The sequence below is a fragment of the Crinia signifera genome, chromosome 7 (assembly GCF_055691185.1).
Source record: "Crinia signifera chromosome 7, ASM5569118v1, whole genome shotgun sequence".
In the NCBI taxonomy this organism is placed as follows: Eukaryota; Metazoa; Chordata; class Amphibia; order Anura; family Myobatrachidae; genus Crinia; species Crinia signifera.
Genome location: NC_139223.1, coordinates 25,885,767 through 25,908,145, shown reverse-complemented (window position 1 = coordinate 25,908,145; position 22,379 = coordinate 25,885,767). Strand labels below are relative to the sequence as shown.

Below are 22,379 nucleotides of genomic sequence, written 5' to 3'. Positions count from 1 at the left end.
AGATCCTTGTCGGGACTCGCGGCACGGTCCGGCGCCTCCGGCGGCCACTGATGACGTCACCCGAGTTCCGTCCCGGCCGGGAGCCCGAGAGGAATATCCCCACATCTACAAGAAAACATCAAAATAGTTGTGTTACATTGATATGTGTTATCGAATTATAAAATTATCGCAATTATTGTGTTAACATATTTTACCATCCCTACTCTGGCAAAAAATTTAAAATCAAGCATAGAGTAGGTTGTTCTACCGAGTTCGTGGTTTATTTGATCAGCTGTCCCTGTGGTCTCCACTACGTGGGGAAGACCGATCGGACCTTTAAAGAGAGGGCAGCTGGTCATCGATCAGCCATCAAGTTAGCCATCAATTCGGGTCACAGTGACCAACCAGTTGCCAGACATTTTGCAGAGGCCAGACATAGTATAACATCCGTCAGATACCGTATAATAGACCATGTCCCCCCACTTTCCAGAGGGGGTGACAGATCCCTTCGGTTACTCCAGATGGAGAGCCGATGGATCTTTCGTTTGGACACTCTGGCTCCCAGAGGCCTAAACGAACATGCAGGTCTATCACATTTTTTATAATTTTTTATAATTTTCAGGTTAGCAGACGGATGCATAGCAGCCCGTCACCCATTCTCCATGTAGCAATATCATGATTACCGTTGTTTCTAAACATAATTTTTACATGATAAGTGCCCAGGATAGTTAAGTGACAAAAAAGGTGGAATCTCCAGTCTTAGAGTATCCCACAGATGTAGTCCTAAGTAGAGGTATTTGTGAGGCATCTCACATAAATTGGTTTTTGTGAGGCATCTCACATAAATTGGTTTTCAGCCTTGTAATACGTTTTTAACATTTTTTGAGTAATAGTATGTATGTTGTATGTTTATTATATGTGTTTCTCTGTATGCACGATTGCACTTAATATGAATGCACTGTCACTTTAAAACAGCCGCCATATTGGAGCGGACTGCTGGATATTGCACAGCAAACTGTCACTTTTTGTTACAGATCGTTTTAATATGTTAACACAATAATTGCGATAATTTTATAATTCGATAACACATATCAATGTAACACAACTATTTTGATGTTTTCTTGTAGATGTGGGGATATTCCTCTCGGGCTCCCGGCCGGGACGGAACTCGGGTGACGTCATCAGTGGCCGCCGGAGGCGCCGGACCGTGCCGCGAGTCCCGACAAGGATCTGTGCAGGTATTTAAGTAATTGTTCACTGTTTGAAGTGTTGTTCACGTTTTTGCACCTTGATAAAGAGGCCGCCGTGCCTCGAAACGTTGGGTTATCCACTTGGTGTGGTCTGATTTATTTGTGCGAGTGCCGCTGATTCACCCCCACTGCATATTGACAGCCCAGCGCTGCCGTTGGAAGGGCACCGCTTTCTTTACCCTTTGTTGGACATCTGGATTGGTGCTTGGAGTGCCGCCCCCCCCAGAACTGTATATATATATATATATATATATATATATATATATATATATATATATATATATATATATATATATGGAGTACAGTCGTAAGATGGCGCCCCTTGTGTTGATCTTTGTTATTAGACCAACATAGCCTTATGATAATTTCTTAAAGCATATAAAATAAAGTCCATACATTTTCAAATATTTATTAAAAAGTCTCTTGTTCCACACAATGGTAGCAGTTGTTCCAGAATATAACAATATGTACTTTGTTGGTTTCAGGTACTTTAAAATAGCAAATGTGAACACCCAACGCGTTTCGTCCCCTCGTGGGACTTCATCAAGGGTTTTGCTATGAATTAACAACACATAAAAACATATATTAAAAATACTTTTCAAACAAATTGAACATTTTAATACAAAAAAAAAATCAGGATGGACTTCATTTCGACATGCTAATACAATTGTTGACTTGGCTCAATCCTCTTATTACATTAATGTGTAGAGAGGAAGAACGAAATATCCGGAAGTGGAGGTGAGAGCAGGTGAACAGAGGCGAAACAGCAGAAATACACATTGGTTTACATATCCATTTCTACAGCAGATTGCATATAAAAAAATAAATTAAAAAAAAAATAATAATAATTTGGAAGTTATTAATGAAGGTTTTCACAAATTACGGCAAATTAGGACATTCCTTTGTGCAACAAACCTATCAGATATCTATATAAATAATGGATGATTAAACCTATTTTCCAACTTAGTAAGATATCATACACTATAAGACCCAAATTAATATACAGTGTTGTAAAGACACGTAATTAAGGATTAATTTTTAATAGTATGTAGAATTATAGGTTTATTCACCAAAATTTAAATCACCCCACTAAAAAGTTTAATTATTATGGGTTTGATAGATTTATTAGTTAATTTACTGCTACCATTGTGTGGAACAAGAGACTTTTTAATAAATATTTGAAAACTTATGGACGTTATTTTATATGCTTTAAGAAATTATCATAAGGCTTTGTTGGTCTAATAACAAAGATCAACACAAGGGGCGCCATCTTACGACTGTACTCCATACTTCCTCTATCCCCCATCCAACAGGGGATCTTGTAAGTTAGGCAGCCTCCACATAGTAACTGTTAATTCTGTGGCGCGAAACAGGAGTCTGTTCTCGATATATATATATATATATATATATATATATATATATATATATATATATATATATATATATATATATACACATACAGAGTACCACATCACTCGCCATCCCTGCGAATGGGGTGCAAGCAGCACTCGCCATTCCCAGGTTGGGGTGAAGTGGCCTGTGACCACATGCTCTAATAAATACAAATACAGGGACTCAACACTCTCCATATATATATATAGTCCACAAGATGGTTCAGCACAGCCACACTCTAAACTGTTTCTTCAGCAGGTGCCCGCAATCCGCAGCAGCGGTATACAACAAGCAAGAAAAAAGCAGCACTCCAGCTTAAATATAATCCAAATCTTTAGTGAGAAGCAATACAGCAACGTTTCAACAAATTAATGTTTTCGTCTCCACCACCTGGAGACAGCGCATCACTGCACACTGATGCGCTGTCTCTGCCTGCCCGGCCGGTTCATTGCTCATGCGCGAGATCTCGGCGCAGCCTGGAGCCAGCAGCAGGGCTAGCATTGTCCCTACAGTGGAGATAGGACAATGCTAACCCTGGGCAGGTGAAGCAGCCGGTGCGGTTAACGGGCAAAGTATGCCTAGGAGGCTAGTCATACATCACCCGTGCCTCTAATTGGGAGGGATTGCAGGGGGCAGCCCCGCCGAGCGTTACTCAGTGGGCTGTCCTTAGTGCATGTTAGATTTGCTGGTGATACATTTTGTCCTAGCATTCCTGCAACACTATCACACTCAACAACTGGAGAGTTGTATGAAACCCGACTCTGCTCAGCTCATTTACATTACCAGTGTACATGTAACAGTGAGTACGGTAGTTCTTGCTATTTCTACATAAACCAACACCACCGGTGAAGTAACTGAGCTGTTCATAGGGTGAGTCATCCGCTGGTGTGTGCCTATAAAAATCTGCAATATCAACAACATTCCCAACACTCACATTGGTACAGTATCAGAAAGGGAGTGGAAGATAGCTAAGCAGAGCCTCACAGATCTCTTACCTCTCGTAAATGTGAGATGGCAATCCCAATCTCTGGGTGCCTCTGTTCCTCTGCTGTCAGGTCTTGCACTATCTTCTCAAAGAAGCTGGAAAACTCCTGGAAATTATTGGAGGCTGCCATTGTACGAGGCTGGTGAAAAAGCAACATGACATCGGTGAACTGGGAGTTATATATATTAAGTGTACAAGTGTGATGAAGGATATCACGGACCCACTGGTCGCTCCTCCAGTTACGTCAACCTGAACAGCACCAGCCATGACTGGAGGTTCACTTTGGACACACGGGTCCTCTATATAAAAGCCTGGTTTAGCGCTTCCAAATTGCGCAAGGTACGCTTTGCTCGCTCCTGACCACACAATACAATATAAAAAGCAGCGGCGTAGCTACGTTTTGTGCCCCCCCCAGCCGTTAGGGGGGCGCCCCCCCCGCCGCCCATTCAACCCCCCCCAATCCCCCGCAGCCTTACCTTTCGCGCTGGTCCCCGCGGCTCCGTTCTTCTGCTGAGGACCACCACAAAATGGCCACCCCCATACAGCAGACAGTTTCAGAGAACTGTGTGCTATATGGGGGCGGCCATTTTGTGGTGGTCCTCAGCAGAAGAACGGAGCCGCCGGGACCAGCGAAATAGGTAAGCCTGCGGGGGATTGGGGGGAGGTGTAACTATAGCACCGCAGCCCCCGGCGCCCCCATATGCACAGCGCCCCCCCCCCCCCGCGGTGGCAGGGGCTGCGGTGCTATAGTTACGCCAGTGATAAAAAGGTTGTAGCATAAACCGCCCTAGGCGTTTATCCTAAGAACACTGATTCAGCACTGGAATTATGAATTATTTATTCCAAGAATACTTCAGAGCTGTAATTACAAAAATGCTTACAAAGATGATTAAAAAAGGGGCAGACTAGATGGGCCAAATGGTTCTTATCTGCCGTCAAATTCTATGTTTCTATGTAAATATATATATTTAACCCCTTCCTGACGCAGCATGTTTTTGCCTTCCTGACAGAGCCCTTTTTTTTCAAATCTGACATGTATCACTTAAGTGGGGATAACTTTTTTTTGCTTTTACTTATCCCAGTGATTTTGAGATTGTTTTCTCGTGAGACATTGTACTTCAAGTTAGTGGTAAATTTGGGTCGATACAGTCTGTGTTTTTTTGTGAAAAATACCAAAATGTCGTAAAAAAATTGAAAATTTAGCAATTTTCAAAATGTTAAATTTTCTGCTTGTGAGACAAATAATCATACCACTCAAAATAGTTAATAACTAACATAGACCATATGTCTACTTTATGTTGCCATCATTATTTCAGCCTCCTTTTAATTTTTTTGGACACTAGGAGGCTTAAAATATGAATAGCAAATTCTCAAATTTTCAAGAAAATTTCAAGCACTGATTTTTTTAGGGACCAGTTCAGTTCTGATGTGACTTTGAGGGACTTGTATGTGAGACACCCCCATAAATGATGCCATTTCAAAAACTGCACCCCTCACAGTATTCAAAACAGCATTTTGGAAGTTTGTTAACCCTTTAGGTGTTTCACAGGAATTAAAACAAAGTGTAGGTGAAATTTCAAAATTTCATTTTTTTTTGCAGATTTTCAATTTTAATACATTTTTCTAAGGAACACAGTAGATTTTACTAGAGAAATGTGACTAAAAATTGATTCCCCCAATTCTTTTGTTTTCATAAATATCCTATATGTGGCCCTAGTGTGCACGTTGACCAAACCACAGGCTTCATAATAGAAGGAGCACCTACTTGATTTTGGAGCCTCCTTTTTATGAGATTATTTTTTAGGCACCATGTAGGTTTCTAGGCACCATAAGATGCTAAAAGTTAGGAACCCCACCACAAGTGACCCCATTTTGCAAACTACACCCCTCAGGGAATTTATCTAGGGGTATAGTGTACATTTCAAACCCCCAGGGGTTTCACCAATTGTGGTACAACTGGGCAGTGAAAATGAAAAATTAATTTTTTTACACAAAAATGCAGTTCTGGCTCCAAATTTTTCATTTTCACAAGGAATGAAGGAGACAAAGCACCCCAAAATCTGTGCCCCAATTTCTCCCGAGTACGGCAATGCCTCACATGTGACCAAAAAATACCATTTGGGTGCATGGCAGGACTCAGAAGGGAAGGAGTGATTTTTGGATTTTGCAGCTCAGATTCTGGTGGAATGTTGGTGGGTGCTATGTCGCATTAGCAAGACCCCCGAAGCACCAATACAGTGGAACCCCCCCACAAGTGACCCCATTTTGCAAACTACACCCCTCAGGGAATTCATCTAGGGGTATAGTGTACATTTCAAACCCCCAGGGGTTTCACCAATTTTGATACAACTGGGCTGTGCAAATGAAAAATTACATTTTTTAAACAAAAATGCAGTTCTGGCTCAAAATTTTTCATTTTCACAAGGAATGAAGGAGACAAAGCACCCCAAAATCTGTGCCCCAATTTCTCCCGAGTACGGCAATGCCTCACATGTGACCAAAAAATACCATTTGGGTGCATGGCAGGACTCAGAAGGGAAGGAGTGATTTTTGGATTTTGCAGCTCAGATTCTGGTGGAATGTTGGTGGGTGCTATGTCGCATTAGCAAGACCCCCGAAGCACCAATACAGTGGAACCCCCCCATAAGTGACCCCATTTTGCAAACTACACCCCTCAGGGAATTCATCTAGGGGTATAGTGTACATTTCAAACCCCCAGGGGTTTCACCAATTGTGGTACAACTGGGCAGTGAAAATGAAAAATTATTTTTTTTACACAAAAATGCAGTTCTGGCTCCACATTTTTCATTTTCACAAGGAATGAAGGAGACAAAGCACCCCAAAATCTGTGCCCCAATTTCTCCCGAGTACGGCAATGCCTCACATGTGACCAAAAAATACCATTTGGGTGCATGGCAGGACTCAGAAGGGAATGAGTGATTTTTGGATTTTGCAGCTCAGATTCTGGTGGAATGTTGGTGGGTGCTATGTCGCATTAGCAAGACCCCCGAAGCACCAATACAGTGGAACCCCCCCACAAGTGACCCCATTTTGCAAACTACACCCCTCAGGGAATTCATCTAGGGGTATAGTGTACATTTCAAACCCCCAGGGGTTTCACCAATTTTGATACAACTGGGCTGTGCAAATGAAAAATTACATTTTTTACACAAAAATGCAGTTCTGGCTCAAAATTTTTCATTTTCACAAGGAATGAAGGAGACAAAGCACCCCAAAATCTGTGCCCCAATTTCTCCCGAGTACGACAATGCCTCATGTGTGACCAAAAAATGGCAGGACTCAGAAGGGAAGGAGTGATATTTGGATTTTGCAGCACAGATTCTGGTGGAATGTTGGTGGGTGCTATGTCGCATTAGCAAGACCCCCGAAGCACCAATACAGTGGAACCCCCCCACAAGTGACCCCATTTTGCAAACTACACCCCTCAGGGAATTCATCTAGGGGTATAGTGTACATTTCAAACCCCCAGGGGTTTCACCAATTTTGATACAACTGGGCTGTGCAAATGAAAAATTAAATTTTTTACACATAAATGCAGTTCTGGCTCAAAATTTTTCATTTTCACAAGGAATGAAGGAGACAAAGCACCCCAAAATCTGTGCCCCAATTTCTCCCGAGTATGGCAATGCCTCATATGTGACCAAAAAATACCAGTTGGGTGCATGGCAGGACTCAGAAGGGAAGGAGTGATTTTTGGATTTTGCAGCTCAGATTCTGGTGGAATGAATGGTGGGTGCTATGTGGCATTAGCAAGACCCCCGAAGCACGGTGAAATGATGAACCTAATAATCCATAGATGTGTGGTATATTTTAAAACACTCCTTTATACATAGGCCGGGTTTGTCGGGGCAAGTTTCACAGTGAAAAATAGTATTCTTTCTTATTCCCTTTTTATAGCAAACTTTGCACCTTTTTTGTGTCCTGCCCTTTCTTGCAGTGGAGGGGATTTCGTTAGGAAAATGCTGCCCTGGTACAATACGGGGGCCAGTACTAGAAGTACTGGGGCCCTCTGCCTGCTGGTTCCCAAATATTAGGCCCTTTATGACTTCCTCTTGAAAGTGCATAAATGTCCCCCTCTGGCTGGTAGAACGGAATAGCACGTAAGCGTTATACAGTGCCATCTGGATGATATACACGGCCAGCTTCTTGTACCAGATTTTAGTTTTCCGCAGGGGACTGTACGGCTTCAGTACCTGATCTGAAAGATCCACTCCGCCCATGTACTTATTGTAATCTAGGATACAATTAGGTTTTGAGGTGTGGGTACTGGTATCTCGTACAGGGATGGAGGTGGTACTGTCTCCATGAATTGTTGTCAGTATAAGGACATCCCTCTTGTCCTTATATTTGACCAACAACATATTTTCGGTGGATTGTGCCCTGCTTTCACCCCTTCTCAGTACTTGGGCAATGTGCGTTTTTGGGAGGCCTCTTTGGTTCTTGCGCACAGTACCGCAAGCTGCTGTACCTCTTGAACCAAGGGCCTTAAACAGGGGGATGCTAGTGTAAAAGTTATCCACATAGAGGTGATAACCTTTATCCAGGAAGGGGTGCACTAAATCCCAGACAATTTTTCCACTAACACCTACGAGGGAGGGGGGGCATTCTGGCGGTTCAATTCTTGAGTCCTTCCCTTCATATACCCTAAACCTGTGGGTGTACCCTGAGGTGCTTTCACACAGTTTATACATTGTTATGCCATACCTTGCCCTCTTACTGGGAAGGTACTGGCGGAATTGAACCCTTCCTTTAAAATGTATAAGGGACTCGTCGATACAAATACATTTTTCAGGGATGTACAACTCTGCAAATTTGGCACTGAAATGATCAATGACCGGCCTGACTTTGAATAGCCGGTCAAAGGTGGGATCATCTCTGGGTGGGCACTGTGCATTATCGGTGTAATGTAAAAATTTAAGGATTGTCTCAAAACGAGTCCGAGTCATGGCCATACGGTAAAATGGGGTGCTGTACAGAACATCTGTACTCCAATATTGCCTAATTTCTGGCTTTTTTACTATGCCCATATGTAACACCAGACCCCAAAACGTCATCATCTCTACTGCATCTACAGGGGTCCACCTAGCAAATGATGACGTGGGGTTTTGAGCAATAAACTGCTGGGCATATAAATTACTTTGGTCCACCATTAAATTTATAAAATCATCAGAGAAAAATAATTTGAAAAAGTCAATTTCTCTGAGACCTGTTGAATTAAATTGGATTCCTGGGATGGCCAAAAACTCAGGAACCTGGGGCTCAAAATTGTCTGGTGGTGGGGTCCATACGGGATCAATCATTTGGGGGGGGGTCTCAGCTGCTCTACGGGGGCGTCTTTGAGGGGGTCCCTCATCACTAGAGGAGGAAGAGGAGCTTAAGACGAATCCTTCAAATTCCCCGCTTGCATCACTGGCTGTGTCAGAGTCAGAGGCAAGCATGGCATATGCCTCCTCCGCTGAATACATTCTTCTGGATGACTGGTATGACATTTGGGATGACATTTGGGATGCCATTTTTATTTTTGTGTTTCTGTAAGTGTAATGTTTCAACACGTGTATAGTGTAGGGGGGGTACAAACTTTATTTCAACACGGGGGGTATGTAGTGTGTAGTGTGTATGTAGTGCAGAAAAAAAAATACTTTATACAGGAATTTGATCACAATAAAAAAAAAAAAATTGAAGGGGTTAAAAAAAAAAAAAAAAAAAAGGTCCTGCGCCAAAAATTGAGCACAGATGTTGGTCAGTAACGTCCGTCACTGAACAGCACTCAAAGGCAACAGGACACCCACAAAAGCAACGTGGGTGTAAAAACAATTTAAAAAAAAAATAAACCACAGCACTCTCCAAAAAAAAAACAATTTAAAAAAACTGCTGAAAAAAAATTATATCAACCCTGTGCCAAAAATGCTGTTCAGTGATGTACGTCACTGATCAGCGGCCACAGGACACCCACAAAAGCAACGTGGGTGTAATAAACCACAGCACTCTCCAAAAAAAAAAACAATTTAAAAAAACTGCAGAAAAAAAATTATATCAACCCTGTGCCAAAAATGCTATTCAGTGATGTACGTCACTGATCAGCGGCCACAGGACACCCACAAAAGCAACGTGGGTGTAATAAACCACAGCACTCTCCAAAAAAAAAAAAAACAATTTAAAAAAACTGCAGAAAAAAAAATGATATCAACCCTGTGCCAAAAATGCTGTTCAGTGATGTACGTCACTGATCAGCGGCCACAGGACACCCACAAAAGCAACGTGGGTGTAAAAACAAAACCCCACTGCACTCTCAAAAAAACAAAAAAAAAAACTGCAGATCAGTGATGCAGTGAGGGGCAGCAGGCACACAACTGTGGGTGCAACCTGACAGGGTATATATATATAAAAAAAACCCTGGACCCCCAAAAAGTTGCTGATCAGTTAATTAATTTAAACTGATCAGCACAAAAGGGGGGGTAGCAGGGGGATCAGCAGTCAGTTGCACAGGCAGCACAACCTTTGGTGCAACTGACAGGTATATATAAAAAAAAAAAAAAAAAGTTGCTGATCAGCACAGATATACTGATCAGCACAAAAGGGGTGCAGCAGACACAAAATATAGCACTCTCTATCACTCTCTGTCACTCTCTGTCACTCTCTGTCACTCTCTGTCACTATCTGTCACTATCTCTCACGATCTGTGACTCTATGACACTGCAGCAGCAGGACACAGGAAGTCACAAGATCCAGGAAGCATCCAGCTGCTGGCAGCACGCTACCAGCGGTGATCAGGTAAGTATCAGGCAAGGATCAGGTATGTATATCACGACAGATTGGTCGTTGACCGCTCTGCACGCAATTTCAGACCAGTCACCGTTAGTTTAAATGACGCGCCTTGGCTGTGATTGGTCTGTCGGTCCGACGGACCAATCACAGCCTTGGGGGCAGGTGGGGTGAGATGGGGTGAGGTGTGGTCATCACCGGTGACCCCCTCATGCCACCTCACACCCGACGGTGATTGACACCTGTGTTACTGAGCGTCTGATTCGCCGGTAACACAGGAAAACGCTGCGACTGGCTGTTCACATTGAACAGCCAATCACAGCGATCGCCGACGGGGGGGAGGCATCGCCGCCCCCCCTGGGCATGCAGGGACATGTCTGCTGTCATGTCTGCTGACAGTTTAAAGTCATGACGTATATATACGTCATGTGTCGGGAAGTACATCCCGGCCATGACGTATATATACGTCAAATGTCGGGAAGGGGTTAAAGATATACACAGTATAATAAAATCTCAAATGAAAATAAAAGGGAAAAGATCCAGAAAACCCACAACACACTTACTATAACAATCTTAGGTAGTTCTGCTGTGAGGGACCTTCACAGAGTTGGAGGTATGGTCATTCCTGGCATATAGCTGAAGTCCCCAGGAAATGTGCACAGGCTATGGGGAGAGAAGTGCAATTATGGGGGAAATTTACCAATATGAAAAACCTAGTTTTTCGTATTGGTATTTTCCCTACGACTGCATACGACTGTTTAAGTCGTATGCAAAGTCGTGTTCCGGAGGATCAGTTACAAAGCAGTCATATACGACTGCTTTGTAACCCTCCGATGGTGTAATGATTCGTATTAGCGGCCGTATATAGGGCCGCTAATACGAATTATTTCTAGCAGTCTGCACGGATCAGTCAGATCCGTGCAGGCTGCAAGGTGTAAAAAAAAATAGAAAAAATAAATAAATAAAAAAAAAAACGGCGTGGGGTCCCCCCCACAGCCGAAACCAGCACCAGGCTGAAGGAGCCGGGGCCGGTAATTAAAAATCAGGGAACCCGACAAATAGGGGTTCCCCGATTTTTAATAACCAGCCCCAGGCTCCAGGTCCGGGGCTGGTTCCCAAAATACGGGGGACAAAATGAGTAGGGGTCCCCCGTATTTTAAGAACCAGCCCCAGGCACAACCAGCCGGCAGGGTAATGTCACAGCCGGGGGACACTTATAATATAAGGTCCCGCGGCCAAAACATTCTCCCTACCGACCAGTCAGCCTGGCCAGGGGCCCTGGGGGAGTGGGGACCCCCCCAATGAAGGGGTCCCCCCCCTCCAGGACTTACCTGACCAGGCTGAAGCCTGGTGCTGTCCTCGATGCCCCTGGGCGGTGGGCATCGAGCTGATAAATGGTGTAAAAAAAAGATGAACCTATTGTTTTTTACTGTGGCACTACAAGTGCCAGCAAGCCTCCCCAGCAAGCTGGGACTTGGAGAACCACAAGTCCCAGCCTGCTGGGCATTAAAGGGCCCGCTGGCACTTGTAGTTCTACAGTTAAAAAAATAGTGCACAAAACACACTGACACACTTTTAAAATAAAACTTTATTACACACAAAGCCCACACATACTAATACTTACCTATCTTCTTCCCATAGGTCGCCCTGGTCCTGTGTCGGCGTCTTCTGGTCCTGTGTCGTCTTCTTCCTCCATGTCGACCGTCGCTGTCGCCGTCCGGATCCGACGAAATCCATTTGGGAAGCTGTGGAAGGAAACCATACTCACCTGTCCCAGCGCGACGTAGTCCAGGTAAGGGTCTTTGCAAAAAAACAAACCGACACCCCGAAACCAGACCGGACTGACGGAGACGCACGTGTGTTTGTTTACATCGTGCGGCTCCGCCTCCCGAATGCCGCTATTGGCCTAGCGGCTCCTGATTGGCCGCTAGGCCGCAAGGCGGCCAATAGCGGCATTCGGGAGGCGGAGCCGCACGATGTAAACACCGTGCGTCTCCGTCAGTCCGGTCTGGTTTCGGGGTGTCGGTTTGTTTTTTTGCAAAGACCCTTACCTGGACTACGTCGCGCTGGGACAGGTGAGTATGGTTTCCTTCCACAGCTTCCCAAATGGATTTCGTCGGATCCGGACGGCGACAGCGACGGTCGACATGGAGGAAGAAGACGACACAGGACCAGAAGACGCCGACACAGGACCAGGGCGACCTATGGGAAGAAGATAGGTAAGTATTAGTATGTGTGGGCTTTGTGTGTAATAAAGTTTTATTTTAAAAGTGTGTCAGTGTGTTTTGTGCACTATTTTTTTAACTGTAGAACTACAAGTGCCAGCGGGCCCTTTAATGCCCAGCAGGCTGGGACTTGTGGTTCTCCAAGTCCCAGCTTGCTGGGGAGGCTTGCTGGCACTTGTAGTGCCACAGTAAAAAACAATAGGTTCATCTTTTTTTTACACCATTTATCAGCTCGATGCCCACCGCCCAGGGGCATCGAGGACAGCACCAGGCTTCAGCCTGGTCAGGTAAGTCCTGGAGGGGGGGGACCCCTTCATTGGGGGGGTCCCCACTCCCCCAGGGCCCCTGGCCAGGCTGACTGGTCGGTAGGGAGAATGTTTTGGCCGCGGGACCTTATATTATAAGTGTCCCCCGGCTGTGACATTACCCTGCCGGCTGGTTGTGCCTGGGGCTGGTTCTTAAAATACGGGGGACCCCTACTCATTTTGTCCCCCGTATTTTGGGAACCAGCCCCGGACCTGGAGCCTGGGGCTGGTTGTTAAAAATCGGGGAACCCCTATTTGTCGGGTTCCCTGATTTTTAATTACCGGCCCCGGCTCCTTCAGCCTGGTGCTGGTTATGGCTGTGGGGGGGACCCCACGCCGTTTTTTTTTAAATTTATTTATTTTTCTATTTTTTTACTCTGTAGCCTGCACGGATCTGACTGATCCGTGCAGGCTAAAACGCAAATAGAACAGGAAAATGGTGTTCTATTTTCCTGTCGTATTTGCGTGGGTGTTTCACACCACTAAGCAGCCGTATTGTCAGTACGGCTGCTTAGTAAATCAGAAACCACCATTCTTTTGAATGGTGATTTCTGTCGTATCCTATCGATGGTGTAGGGCATTCGTATTTGTAACTACAAATACGAATGTTCCATCTTTAGGACTACGAATTGTTGTATTTTTGGGATTGTAAATCCCGAAAATACAAATTCGTAAAAAAAAGGTGTATTTCTCCCTACGAATACACCTTTTTTCTACGAATCCATTTTGGTAAATGTCCCCCTATACCTCCAGATTCCCTCATCCCTCCCACCTTCCAGAGTTTTTAACCACTTTCATGCTGGACACTAATGAATGTCCCTAAAGGCCCCCATACACTATCCGATTTTGGGACGATTTCATCTGATTTCGGCACTTTGTGCCGATAATCGGGTGAAATCGGCCCAAAATCGCAGGTGTGTGATATCTGATCTGATCCGATGCGCACGGGACCGCGCATCGGATCGGATCAGATATCACACACCTGCGATTTTGGGCCGATTTCACCCGATTATCGGCACAAAGTGCCGAAATCGGATGAAATCGTCCCAAAATCGGATCAGGGAGTTCGGACGGTCAGTACATACGATCACGTCCGACCTCCCTGTATGCATATGCCTGCCCACCTGACAGGCATATGCATGCAGACACCGGGGGAGCAGTAGAGCGGGCAGCGGGTCCCTGAGCGCCAGGGAGTGCTGACCTGGCCGGGCGGTGATGTTCATATATATCAGCAGCGCTGCGGGAGTCGGGAGGGGACGTGGTGCCGGGTGCGGCGAGTGCTGCTGGCTGACCTGGCCGGGGATGTGATAACAAATAGCAGCAGCGGGGACGGGACGCGCAGTGGCGGCTATTCGATTTTTAAAATACCTGTCATATGACCGGCCGTTCTTTGATTGGCTGAGAGCTCTCCCGTCCCTGCTGCTGCTATTTGTTATCACATGCCCGGCCAGGTCAGCCAGCAGCACTCGCCGCACCCGGCACCACGTCCCCTCCCGACTCCCGCAGCGCTGCTGATATATATGAACATCACCGCCCGGCCAGGTCAGCACTCCCCGGCGCTCAGGGACCCGCTGCCCGCCCCACTGCTCCCCCTGATGAGAGCACCGCCGCCCCCTGCGCCCCGACATGTGATAAATCGCAAGCGATTTATCACATGTCAAATTTGGCTCATCAAGTGCCAAATTGTGTGAAAAAAAATTGGGTATATTGCGCTCTACCTGATCTATGTGCGTGGTGCTGCTTATCCTAAGGTTTGTCCAGAACCCTTTACGTATAGTTTTTAGGTACTTGTTTCCTAGAACGGCCACAATCGTGAGTGATCGTGGCTCTTAATTAAGGGACACGATCCTCACGATGTGGCCGATTTTTTACAATTTTTTCACTTTGATTGACAGAAATCGGGTCAATCGGTCGGTCGCGACCAATTAAAATCGGCCGCGATGCGACCGACCGATTGACCCGATTTTTCCATAGACTTCAATGTTAAAAAATCTTTTAACATTGAAATCGGTCGGTCTTGTGCCATTATAATGGCACAAGATGAGATGGACTTGATTAAGTCCATCTCACATAGGGAAAAATGATAAAAAAGGTGAAATGGGCCAATATGACCCATTTCACATTTTTTATGTGCCCGCCATGACCCCACGATAGACGTGAACCCGAAGCGTGGCGAGCGCAGCGAGCCCGCGAGGGGCGGCGGTGCGCGTCCTCCGACCTTTTCATTCCCCTACTATCCACTAGGGCGTGGAGTGAGAATATAATAGTGTGGCGAGCGCAGCGAGCCACCGAGCCCGAAGCGTGGCGAGCGCAGCGAGCCCCGCGAGGGGACGCGTATACCTGTGAAGTTAGACGCGTCCCCTCGCGGGGCTCGCTGCGCTCGCCACGCTTCGGGCTCGGTGGCTCGCTGCGCTCGCCACACTATTATATTCTCACTCCACGCCCTAGTGGATAGTAGGGGAATGAAAAGGTCGGAGGACGCGCACCGCCGCCCCTCGCGGGCTCGCTGCGCTCGCCACGCTTCGGGTTCACGTCTATCGTGGGGTCTAGCACACTTATTAACATTTGGGGGGGCAATTTAAACAAATCTGGTGAAAAAAAAAAAAAAATCGGGTGAAAAATCGGTCGATCGGATCGGTCGCATCGTATGCGACCAAATCGCATGCGATGCGATCGATCCGATTTTTTATCTTACGACCACAACGATCTAAATCGTTGTGGCCGTTCTAGGAAACAAGTACCAGTTTTTATTGGGTGGATGGATAGCGCACTCTGTGGTGGTATGTGGTGGGATCAGTTGGGGAAGAGGGGGGGGGGGGAGATGGAAGGTGGGATGGGGGAATAGGAGGGGGGGAATAAGGTAGGGGTGTGGGGAGTAGGAGAGGTGCTGGGTGGGTCACTTGAGTTTCTAAATAATATATCTTAATGATAAAATAAAGAATTTTTATTGAATATAACAATCTTTAGTGGGTGCTCCACTGGGGCTGGTGTCGACACAGTCTAATATTGGGTGTCGAATGTCGGAGGACACCCTGCTGTCCCTAATAGGAGCCCTTGTGGGGATTGGGATACCAACAGGTTCCCTTATACCATATGTCCTAAAGGGACTTATGTCTCCTGTATGGGATACAGTGGGGTGTATAAGTCTCTGTGAGTGGTGATGGTTGACAGCGTGTAATGCTGGTCAGGAGTCCCGTGGGGATCAGGGTGCCAACGGGTACCTTTATACCATAAGTCCAGCGGACTTAAGTCTCCTGGAGTCTTATGTAAGCTGTTCAACACCAATGTGTAACATGAAAAGTCCTGAATGGGAGAATTGAAAGCAAGTAGCGGCGTCCCGCACCTTGCTTCTTACCCCGTTCGCTGTAGATGTGTTTTCGCCGTCCTGGGCTCTCTTGGAGTCCAGATGGGTCCCGTGGGTGTTTGGACTGGTGTGGCGTCTGGTGCAGCTTCTCCGCTCACAGCGTGTGTGCCGAGTCGCCGGTCTGCTGGACACGGCATGTCCCGGCGCACCGCTCGTGACGTCAGCGTGTTCTTACTCGCACGGAGGAGACGGAACAGTGTGGAGTATGTTGGCAAAGCCTTGTGGGTGTTGTAGTTTTCTTGTCCAACGCGTTTCGGCTATGGAAAGCCTTTGTCAAGGATAATGTCTAAAGATGTGGATGGGTTTAAATAGGGTGTGGGGGTGGGCCTAATCTTTACACTTAGTGGGAGTGTCTCACGTCCTGCGTACATCTGGCTGTTAGCGGTTGTCATGGTGATTTTATTGCAGGCATGATTGTGGTCAGTAGCAGTTGTGGAATTTTGGGGGTATTAAAGGATTATGATATTATGATGCTATACTATATGGATCATGTGAAAGTCGTTAAGTAGGTTCAATTAAGTCATGATGGGGGGTTGTGTCATTCTACGTAGTCGTGACTAAGGATTTAAGTCCTGTTGGAGTATAGTTGGTGACTGGTTGGTCCTATCAGGGCATGAATACGGGGGGCTGTTGATGGGTGGTTATTGATGCTATTCACTGTATTGGATTCCCTAATGGGAGGGGAGAGGGGGGGGAAAGGGGGAATTGAGTTGTTTGTCCGTGGGGGGGGGGAGAGAGTCAGAGGGAGGGGGGGGGGAATCGGAAAGAAAAAGTAAAAGAGGTTCGGGTAGTTAGCAGGGCGAGTGTCAAATGCCTATGTAATGCTGCTGATATTGAAATCTATGTTGTGTCCTTTAGGTTGCATTGTTTTTAAGGTGTAAATCCACTTTATTTCTTCCTTATTGATTTTTCTGTTGAAGTCACCCCCTCGCCAGTTGGGGGTCACTTGTTTGATGCCCATGTAAGTCATGAGTGCTGGATTCATGTTATGTTTTTCTTTGAAGTGTTGTGACACACTATGTTGTTCGTATCCAATTCTGATGTTACGTATGTGCTCGTAAATACGATTTTTGAGCGGTCTATTTGTCCTACCTATATATTGAGTGCCACAAGGGCATGCAATCAAATATATAATCCCCTTAGTGTGGCAGGTAATCTCTTCCTTAATTGTGTAGGTTTGACCGGTAGTGTGTGAGCTGAAGGTCTTCTTGGTTTTGTTCCCCCTATTGGAGATTTTACAGCCCATGCATGTACCGCAGTGGTGAAATCCTGGGTTGATTGTACTACCATCTAGTTTCCGCTGTATTTTCTGTGCGGGGGGAATGTGGTTGCATACTAGCTGTTTTTTTATGTCAGGTGCTTTTCTGTAAACCACTTTTGGTTGTGGTGGTAAGATGTCCATCAATGTGTCGTCTTCTAGAAGGATGTGCCAATGTTTTTTGACTATGTGTTTGATTTGGTTGGCTGAGTTGTTGTATTGTGTGACAAAATAGGGACCGTCCTTATTTTCTTTGGTGTTAGTTTTCTTGTTTGTTAGTAGTGTATCCCTCTCAGTTTCTTGTATTCTGTCATATGCATCGTCAACTGTTTTTGTATTGTAGTTCTTTTCTTTGAATTTTTGTTTGAGGTCTGGTCCTTGTGTTTGATAGTCTTTTATTGTGGTGCAATTTCTCCTAATTCTGGTGAATTGGCCTAATGGAATACTCTTAATCCAGTTGGGGTGGTGGCTGCTGGTGGATAGGATGTAACTGTTTATATCAACGGGTTTGTGGAAAGTGCGGGTGTTGAGTTGGTTATTCTCTATATAGATTTCTAGATCTAAAAATTCTACTTTTTCTGTGCTATAGTTTGTGGTAAATTTGAGATTGCGGTTGTTGGAGTTGATGTGTTAGAGAAATTGTGTGAGTGTTGATTCAGGTCCTTCCCATATGAACAGGATATCGTCTATATATCTCCGCCAGAGGACAAGGTTCGCTCCAAAGCCATGCCCCTCCCATATGTTCTCTCTCTCCCAATTGCTCATAAAGAGGTTGGCATAGCTAGGGGCGAACCTTGTCCCCATGGCGGTACCTGTTGTCTGACTCCCCCCCCCCCCCCCCCCCACAGACAAACAACCCAATTCCCCCTTTCCCCCCCCTCTCCCCTCCCATTAGGGAATCCAATACAGTGAATAGCATCAATAACCACCCATCAACAGCCCCCCGTATTCATGCCCCGATAGGACCAACCAGTCACCAACTATACTCCAACAGGACTTAAATCCTTAGTCACGACTACGTAGAATGACACAACCCCCCATCATGACTTAATTGAACCTACTTAACGACTTTCACATGATCCATATAGTATAGCATCATAGTATCATAATCCTTTAATACCCCCAAAATTCCACAACTGCTACTGACCACAATCATGCCTGCAATAAAATCACCATGACAACCGCTAACAGCCAGACGTACGCAGGACGTGAGACACTCCCACTAAGTGTAAAGATTAGACCCACCCCACACCCTATTTAAACCCATCCATATCTTTAGACATTATCCTTGACAAAGGCTTTCCATAGCCAAAACGCGTTGGACAAGAAAACTACAACACCCACAAGGCTTTGCCAACATACTCCACACTCTTCCGTCTCCTCCGTGCGAGTAAGAACACGCTGAGGTCACGAGCGGTGCGCCGGGACACGCCGTTTCCAGCAGACCGGCGACTCGGCACACACGCTGTGAGTGGAGAAGCTGCACCAGACGCCACACCGGTCCAAACACCCACGGGACCCATCTGGACTCCAAGAGAGCCCAGGACGGCGAAAACACATCTACAGCGAACGGGGTAAGAAGCAAGGTGCGGGACGCCGCTACTTGCTTTCAATTCTCCCATTAAGGACTTTTCATGTTACACATCGGTGTTGAACAGCTCACATAAGACTCCAGGAGACATAAGTCCGCTGGACTTATGGTATAAAGGTACCCGTTGGTACCCTGATCCCCACGGGACTCCTGACCAGCATTACACGCTGTCAACCATCACCACTCACAGAGACTTATACACCCCACTGTATCCCATATAGGAGACATAAGTCCCTTTAGGACATATGATATAAGGGAACCTGTTGGTATCCCAATCCCCACAAGGGCTCCTATTAGGGACAGCAGGGTGTCCTCCGACATTCATCGACACCCAATATTAGACTGTGTCGACACCAGCCCCAGTGGAGCACCCACTAAAGATTGTTATATTCAATAAAAAATCTTTATTTTATCATTATCATTTAACCATCCTGACTGTTATTTAGAAACTCAAGTGACCCACCCAGCACCTCTCCTACACCCCACACCCCTACCTTTTTCCCCCCCTCCTATTCCCCCATCCCACCTTCCATCTCCCCCCCCCTCTTCCCCAACTGATCCCACCACATACCACCACAGAGTGCGCTATCCATCCACCCAATAAAAATTGTGTGTGAGCCTCCCGGGGAGCTCCCGGGGAACTCCCGGGCGGCTCACAGGAGAATTGGGTCCGACTTGTCTTAAGGACAAGTCGGCCTAATGTATGGGGGCCTTTAGTAATTGATCCTTCTACATGATAGGATGATTCAACTTCTCTTAAGTGACTTGTACAAACTCCTTACATTGGAATGCAACTGGACAGGATGAAAAGTCTGATCAGAGATCTGTACTGTTGGAGGAGGTAGAACATCAATGACCTCTCTCTGAACAATGTTAATTCAACCCCTAATCTGGATTATGAGGGATCTCAGATCTTTATCTGACATCCTGGCTCTTTCAGGCAAGTTATACAGATCTGTTTTTGTGACGCAGAGGCAGTTTACTCACTGGGCAGCGAGGGGACAAGATTGCCGGGTAATGTAGGGGAAGCCGGGCAGCAGTGGGCACACATAGAAAAAAACACACAGAAATGAATGGACAGCCAGTGATTGGCTGAGAGCTCTCTGACTGAGAGAGCTCTCAGCCAATCACTGACTGTCCATTCATTTCTATGTGCGCCTGCTGCTGTCCGGCTTTCCCCACGCTACAGGGTCTCTGGGTACCATCGCTGCGTTCACTGCCCGGACCACTGCCTCCCCTGCCCGGCTCCCTGCGTGCGGCGATCACCGCCCAGGTCAGTGAGTCCACAGCCTCTCCTGCCCGGCTCCATGCATCAGCCCGCCCCGCTCAGCTCCCTGCTTCCCATACGCCGCATCCCCTGCCCGCCTCCAGGCTGCACATAAGATTTACCAAATCTTATGTGCATCCCGTCCGACCTCCCGACCCCGACCTGAAACGCACGGGACCGCGCATCTGGTCGGATGGGATATCTGCACATGCGACTTGGGCCGATTTCACTGCCCGATCTGTCCGAATTGGGTGAAATCGGGCCCAAATCGCACAGTGTATGGGGGCCTTCAGATTTAGCCCCACTAAGATTTACAACCCTGGTATGGCAGCTTATCAGAAAGACTGAATTTGCCATCTAAAGCACAGGACACAGCCTGTCAGCCATTTTGTGCCAGTCCTAGGTCTAGGGTTGCCACCTCAGGCTTCGATTCCTGGAGATTCCCCCCACACCTTCATGTGCGCATGCGCTCCCGGAAAAGTGGGCATGGCTTTGTAAACCGGCATGACCTCTTCAGAAAAGTGGGCGTGGCCTCTAATACAGACATGTATTTAAGTCCCTATTGTTACATTTAATAACACATTTCCCCTACTGACAACTCCTATACAAAGATACCTCATACATCCTCCCCTCACCCTGACACCATTGTCAACAACTTCACAGCAACCTTCCCTACCCCCTCACTTCTCTAACATGCATATCTGCCCCAAACACTGACCGTCCACACACACAAATCCCCCCCTTCACACTGGCTTTACCATTTCCTCAGCTGACAGCACAGAGGGCTCTGCCCTGGGACTGATACACAGTAGCAGCCGGCCTATCTCTCCTCTGAGGCTCAGTTTGGGAGGAAGCACTGCTGCAGCATCCTCAGCTGTTTACTGCACAGTGCTCCTCCGTCCTCTCCTCTCCCGTGGCTCAGTTTAAATATTTCTGGAAGTAGAGGGAGCTGTGGGGCGGGGAGCAACTCGCAAGTGCTGGAGACACAGTGTGCTTGATCTATGGCCTTTCGGGCACCCGGAGGTCACGTTCCACCGGGAACCACCCTCCCTACGCCCCTGACAGTGTGCACACTCAGTTGGGAGGCTGTGGAGGCTTTCAAAGTCACCCGGATTCCGGGAGAATCCCTGAATCCGGGAGACTGCAAAAATGTCTTGGAGGGTTTCCACCAATTGAGGGAGAATCCAGGAAATCCTGGAGAGTTGGCAACCCTACCTAGGTCACATTTAAGCTAAAAGAATGATTATAAGGTATACATTTTTAATACACACAATGGGAGACATCATTTTGGGATCCGATAGTGGGATGGATCGTGACAACATCAAGTGCATAGGGAAATGCTATTATTATCCACATGCAGCCCTGTTGGGGGCTGACTTGTCAACAATAAAAAGGTTGACAGTCATTAGGTTGACCACTATTGGTCGACACACCAAAAAGATCGACATGCATTAGATTGACCCAATCAAAGGTCTACATGTAAAAGGTTGACATGGGTTAATTTTAAATTTTTTGTATCTATGTCGACAAATGACATTAGATGCCTCAGCATTGCCAAACTAAGCAAAATCGCTTAGAAAATGCCTTAATATCGGCATGTGTGTAGGCCGTATAACTGTGCAAATGATTAATGGGTTTTGGTGCTGAAGAATGTAGGTACTTTTTAATAGTATCTGCAGACAGTCTTTTACTGGTAAAATCAGTTAGCTGCATGGGGTCAATATGTCTTTAGCATTGAGTAGGGGTGTAGGCTAGTGCGATGCGGTCATTTGGTCTACAGCATGATGGTCAACAGTCATTAGGTCAACACCATTAGGTCGACATGGGTCTAGGTCGACATAGGAAAGGGTCAACATGGTTCTAGGTCGAAAGGTCATTAGTTCGAAAGGTCGTTAGTTCGACAGGTCATTAGTTCGACAATGTCTAGGTCGACAGTCAAAAGGTCGACATGGGGTTTTTCACTGTTTTTTAAGCTGACAT

At 46.3% G+C, this 22,379-nt stretch overlaps 1 protein-coding gene across 5 annotated transcripts in view; it reads right to left on the bottom strand.

Moving 5' to 3' along the window:
• Nucleotides 1-22,379, bottom strand: part of LOC146019936 (farnesyl pyrophosphate synthase-like) — a 52,133-nt gene that overhangs the window by 5,404 nt on the left and 24,350 nt on the right. For 4 of the 5 annotated variants that reach the window (XM_083152610.1, XM_083152607.1, XM_083152612.1 and 1 more), the window contains exon 2: nucleotides 3,617-3,745. In XM_083152610.1, coding sequence (XP_083008736.1) covers nucleotides 3,617-3,736 — 120 coding nt within the window. In that variant the 5' untranslated portion in view covers nucleotides 3,737-3,745. Of the gene's footprint in view, nucleotides 1-3,616; nucleotides 3,746-10,952; nucleotides 11,055-22,379 lie in introns of those variants that run through there. The other variant, XM_083152608.1, reaches the window with a different exon arrangement.